This window comes from Mastomys coucha, unplaced genomic scaffold (assembly GCF_008632895.1).
Source record: "Mastomys coucha isolate ucsf_1 unplaced genomic scaffold, UCSF_Mcou_1 pScaffold4, whole genome shotgun sequence".
NCBI classification, from domain to species: domain Eukaryota; kingdom Metazoa; phylum Chordata; class Mammalia; order Rodentia; family Muridae; genus Mastomys; species Mastomys coucha.
In genome coordinates this window covers 42,882,482-42,888,554 of record NW_022196910.1, presented here as the reverse complement: position 1 = coordinate 42,888,554, position 6,073 = coordinate 42,882,482, and the positions used below count along the sequence as shown (strand labels likewise).

At 38.0% G+C, this 6,073-nt stretch overlaps 1 protein-coding gene across 1 annotated transcript in view; it reads right to left on the bottom strand.

The window, feature by feature from the left end:
- Nucleotides 1-5,818, bottom strand: part of Tspan8 (tetraspanin 8) — a 37,359-nt gene extending 31,541 nt beyond the window's left edge. The window contains exon 1 of the mRNA XM_031349939.1: nt 5,333-5,818. Within this exon, the coding sequence (XP_031205799.1) occupies nt 5,333-5,413 (81 nt within the window). The 5' untranslated portion in view covers nt 5,414-5,818. The remainder of the gene's footprint in view (nt 1-5,332) is intronic.
- Between the last annotated feature and the right edge of the window lie 255 nt (nt 5,819-6,073).

The window sequence follows — 6,073 nt, the reverse complement described above, 5'->3', positions numbered from 1 at the left end:
TTTTATTCCATCTCTTTAACTGTGATAGAAAAAATTATTGCCTTATCATAAGTTCTTTCTGTATTAATTTCCCCTCTGTTCCAAAATTCAACATGGAAAAGTATTTGTTACAATATGAAATAGTATCATATCTTATTTGTTAAAATGCCTATGAAATGTTGATTGAAAAATCATTTTTCTTTTTTTTTTTTTTGTTTTTTTTGTTTGTTTTTTTGTTTGTTTTTTTCAAGACAGGGTTTCTCTGTGTAACCCTGGCTGTCCTGGAACTCACTCTGTAGATCAGGCTGGCCTTGAACTCAGAAATCCACCTGCCTCTGCCTCCTAAGTGCTGGGATTAAAGGCGTGTACCACCACCGCCCTCCAAAACGTCATTTTTCATAAGCACCTACTGTTATTTTGAGTCCTTTGTACATATAACTCACAGTGATCTAAGGAGGTAGATTGAGCATGGGCATCATTTGTATAGATGACAAACCTTAAAGTACTGAAAAGCTAGTTCTTCCAAGGAATGACAGATGGTGAAGGGGCACCTATTTGACCTCAGCTCAGTACAATGAGGCCTTTACACCTTCACTGTTCCTCTAGTTCAACTGAATAGCATTAACTGTCCAATGCCAAGCAGCTGCTGTATTAACAATGGTCATAGATTTCAGCCACAGTTATCTGTTTATTGTGGGGCTTTTCAACAGCTGACAAGATGAAATATAATTGTGTCCCATCATTTGTGATGTACCTTTATCTCAGAGATGTCTGCTTTGCATCCAAGCTCTAGTAGAGAGAGTGTCTTGTGTGTGGATGCAATGCCTGTCAATCAAAAAGCCTATGGTCTATGGCTTAGGCAGGAAATAGAAAGTGGGATATCTGGGAGTCAGAAAGAATTCTGGGATAGGGCCAGGTAGGGAAAGATCCATTAGGGAAGAAGTGAGGACGCAGATGCATGGTACCTAAGCACAGGTAACTAGCCATGTAGTAGAATGTAGATGAAAATAAATGAGTTATCTTAAGTTATGATCTCAGTTAGAGAAGAGCCTGACTATAGGCCAAGATATTTGTAAATATATTTTAAGTCTGGGTCTTATTTCTGGGAGCATGGAACTGGGTGGAGGAACTGGGGACGTAACTTCTACAGCTCTTAATGAAGCTGGGCACACCCAGTGTAGAAAAGACAAAAAACAATGGATCACTGGTTCCTGGATTTGCTTCATGTTCACACTACCTTCCGAATAGTTCCATCTCCCTTATGCATTGATCACTTCTGGTGCATATGCCTTTGACTGGCTGGCTGCCTTAAGCCCTTTTCTTCACTGTGCACATATGAAGATTGGCAATATGCCTCTGTGCTTTTTTTCATGAGACCTGATGGTTACATGATGCTCTGTGTCTGGATTTTATTATCTTACATCTTCCCACAGAAGGTCCATACTTCTGCTTACCCAGATTCCCAGGAAACACTGAGCCTCTTGGATACTCCCTGGTCTGTCCTATCTATGAAGGGTGTGAGAAAATTGGGCCATTTCCTGTTTGACTTATGACTCAAGAAAATAGGTGTTGTATCTGTAACTTTTCTATTATTGATAATACCTCCAGTTCTCCAGTTTGCAGTGATCTCCAACATGATTAGGGATAATTTTCAGCTCATGTGTTGTTTCTCTCATTATCAATTCTATCAGCTGAAAATCACCACATATTTGTGTGGCACATCAAGTTCTCCCAGAAGAGAAATCAGTATGTTCAGATCAAATGACCATATGCCTATCTCAGAGATATTTCAACATCTGGCCCCACTTTACCAAAGCCAAGTTTCACAAGTTAAAACCAGAAAGAATGAATTTTGAAAATGCAAGGCCGTGGACATCTACAAGAAAACCACATCAATGGGAAGGCTAAAATTTTTGCTTAAGTAAACATTAAGAATGTGACAAATTGCTAATTTCCTAGGAAGGATCACAAGTTTCCAACTGAGAGCTTAGAGAGGAGAGTGAAGATAGGAATGTCCCCTCACCTCAGAAAGAGTACCAGATGCCTACTTTTATTTAAAATGCTGATGTGACATGTGGCTAAGAAGTCATCATTGGCCTTCCCAACTATCATGCTCACCAACAGTCTCTGTCCCTTACCAAGAGACTGCAGGTCCCACCACACAGGGAGATGAGACAAATCTGTGAAGGAAGTTAGAGCTATCTAACTGAAATCTAGGGGGTCAGAAAGATTTTATATGTGACCTTGGAGAAAGAACAAGTTGTAACCATAAAGTAATCAGAGTTCCCCAGGAAACCCGTGACAGTGTCTGGGAACATAAAGGTACAGAGTGGGGACAGTTGCAACTGACCTTGAACCTATGTCTTAAACCCATTACACATCCCTTTCCTGGATTATCCTTATATAACACTCTTGATTCAAAATTTGGATCTATTCCAAACTCCTGTTTGTGAATTAGACAATGGATTCCAACTTCCATCAGCACTTTGCCCTTCTTTGTTCATAAAATAGATGTGTGTCAACTTTTTCCTAATTTGAAGATTGTTTCTGGTTGGTGTATTTTCAGACATATTTCTAACATCTTTTTTTTTTTAAACTTTACAAGTACTATTTTATTTCCATACATGATGAGGCAGATTCTATAGTTCTGAGCATGTCATACAGGCTTACAGGAGGAAGACACATATTAAAAGTATAAAACAAGTTGGAAGAACGGTAACATCTTAAATCCTATGTGTTTATTAGTTATTAATATTGAATTATCATAAATATATGATATCATATATATCATAGAAATAGAAACAATGGCTGTAGTTCTGTACAAAAATAAAGAGATTGGGACTTTTTAAAGAAATAGGTAGTTCTAACTCCGACCAGGAAGTGAGCAAATGAGCCTGAACTATCTTGTCTCACTCGATAATAAAGAAGTTAGAAAGGTTATTATAATCATGTCAAAAAGGACCAGAAGCCAACTTAAAATGCCTCTTGGCAAAAATCCAGAATAAAGTGTATATCAATAAGAATAAGAACTGTATTGCACTACATTTTCATTTTATAAGGAAAATATCTTACTGTTAAATGGTATGAGAAAGTTAACTCATTGTTTGGAAATCTGGTAAAAAGTAAGAAAGAAGTGTTTATATCACATTTGTGTGCGCCTTCATGATATATAAAACATGTGATACATATAATCTCTCACATACACATTATGTGTATATATACCTATGTAGGTTTGCATTCACACACACACACACACACACACACACACACACACACACACCATGTCCTAAAAACCAAACAATAGATTTCTCCTCAACTAACATACGAAGAAATGTTGATAGCATAGATTATCAGTCACTTCAGTCACATAAGAAACCCAAAGTGAACTGGAGCATCCTCACAAACATGACATCATCATGACATTTCTGTCAACTGGCCTAATGACCTTGCTAATTCACAGAAATACAGAAGACAGAGAAGTATGGCAAGGCACACCCTAGGTGTGTGAACAGCCAACGATAAGGTCAAGCTAAACAACTACACAAAATTTCAAAAAGACGGGAAATGACGAGGTCTGAGGAAGAAGCTACAGACTGAAACTGCCACACAAGCTGTGTCAACCGACCACAGTCTATGAGCCTGTGTCAACTGGCCACGGTCTGTGGGCCTGTGTCAACCGGCCACGGTCTGTGGGCCCATTCTGGATAACAGTTCAAATAACAGTATAAAGCAATTAGAAACTTAAACCCCAGCTAGGAAATTCTTATTAAATTTGTAAAGTATGAGAATGATACTATAGATACATTAGTAAATGTAATTTCCTTTCAAGGTTCATGCTATCGTTGATAGATGAATGATAACCCTAATTTTTCTTCATAATTGCCTGGGCAGTTTACTGAGATCACGCATGTGCAGATTGGCTCTGTGGTTTTAGTGGCCGAGTAATGGAGTTAGTTTTCTAAATTTGTCTTCATTTGTGAAAGTTGGAAAGTTTGGAAAAAAAAGCCAAAGCACACATTCATTTCTTTCTTTATATTCGACCCTCAATGACTTTAACAATTCAAGAGAAGCAATATGTTTGATTACTTTTTAAAATTTGTTATAGATTCTTGAGTTTTAAAATATTTTTCTAGTTTCTAGTAATTTCAAAAACAGCCCCCTTTTCTTAGGAAAAGAAGACAAAGTATAAAGAACAAAATGTTTTTATTCTCTTAATTATTTATATAAATAAATACTTATTTAATGAATTTAATTTATCATTATGTCACATTTATTCATTAGGGCTACTAGCCATTGAGTGGAAAGTCATTTCATACTATAAAGTTATATTAGTTTATTTAAATCATTATTTTAATGCAGTGGATGTATGAGAATAGAGCTTTCCCTTCACCCTGTCCTGTCCAGATCTCTAATAAGCCTTTTACCCAAAGTTAGGAAAGAAAATGAACTTATTGGATCTATACTAGACCTTTCTCTATTAAAGGTCAAAAGGCTCAGACCCAAAACCAGACCTCCTTCTTAATAATGCATAAACTACGTTTCAATCTAGAAACAATGGAATTGTTTTCTGTTTGAGCATCCTGCAACATTTCCATTTCTTTACTTGTGAATACATTCTAGTTATACAATATATGTACAAGTGAGAAGGTTCCCCCCCCAACATCCCACCCTACCCCTTCAAGTCCTGATATTTGTTTTCTCAATGTTAAATGATGCTTTCGATGCATTTGGGGCCCTCATCAGACATAAGCAAGGCATAATTTGCAAGAAAGGAACCCTGTTGTTTGAAAGCACACCAAAATACTGACTTCAAAATACTAATACATAGTCCCTGGCTTAGCTGAATCTTATGATTAAGTCATCTTACTGCATCTCCAAGGACTATTTCAAGACCCCTTTTTTTTCCTGGGGACTCGGAAAATGATCCTCTCATGTATTTACTGCCCCGCCACCCACTACTTAGTCACCTGTTTCAAACCCAGATGTCAAAGGGAGAGAACCAGAAGCTATGCTGAATCAAACTGTTTTCCTTGGAGTCTTTAAATCGGAGTGCTGATTGACATAGAACTGAGAATAATTGTCCCTTAATTAAGGGATATTTCCCCCTGTGTTTAGTCTTGCAACCCTATGAAAACATTCAGGAAATGTTTATCCTCAAAGAACTTGAGTACACCTTTTTGTTGTTGTTGTTTGAGTCATTGGCTTCTTTTCAATTCCCCAAGGAACCATCGACAAACAAATCTAAACATTTCAATGAAAACAATGTCTTTTTCCTCCTCATCCTCTAGCTCTGAGTAAGCCTGTTCTTGGTTACGGTATTTATCTCAAGTCCTTTTTCCTGTACAAAACTGATAATTAAAAGAAAACTACTTACCCAGAACAAGAAGTTGAAGAAGAACATAGAATACTTTAAACAGCTGCTCACACCTGCCATTTCGGAGAAGGGGTAGCCACTCGGTCACAGCGGGTCGAACTAGTCCTTACAAGGCTGTCCTGTGTAGGCTTCAGGGATTTTGCCTGCAGAGATCCGTGTGTGCCTGCAGCTTCAGGGCAGAAATAGAGAGCAAAGAAGTAGACGGAAGGAAAAAAAACCCAGTTACTAAAGTGGATAAAAAATTAACCTACACCTTTAAATATTCCAAATGTTATCTTCAGGGGAGTACGTTCTTTTTCCTTCTTATGGCTGCTAAGGCATTGAGCCAGGATATTTATGATGGCTTCTCAAACCCACTCCCTCTAGAGTAAACAGATATCAAGTTAAGGGAGTGGCTGGGGCAGAGGTGGAGAATGGTACAGCGTGATAGTAGGTGAATAGGCTGGCTGGCTGGCGTTGCTGCCCTCTATTCTAACCCTGAGGAAATTGGCCTCCGGGCTCTCAAGTAAATGGGCCTTGTGTCTCACTTCGTTTTGCATCACTTTTTTTTTTTTTTTTTTGATAGGAGCACAAAGTTCCTTTCAAATGCAGCAATAGGTATTTGGAAACCTGCAAGGGATCCGGGCTCACGGTTACTACTTCTCCTCAACTTCAAATGATCAGTGAAATCACCATTAATCAGCTGTGTGTCCTGTTTGGTTGTTGTTGTTGTTGTTGTTG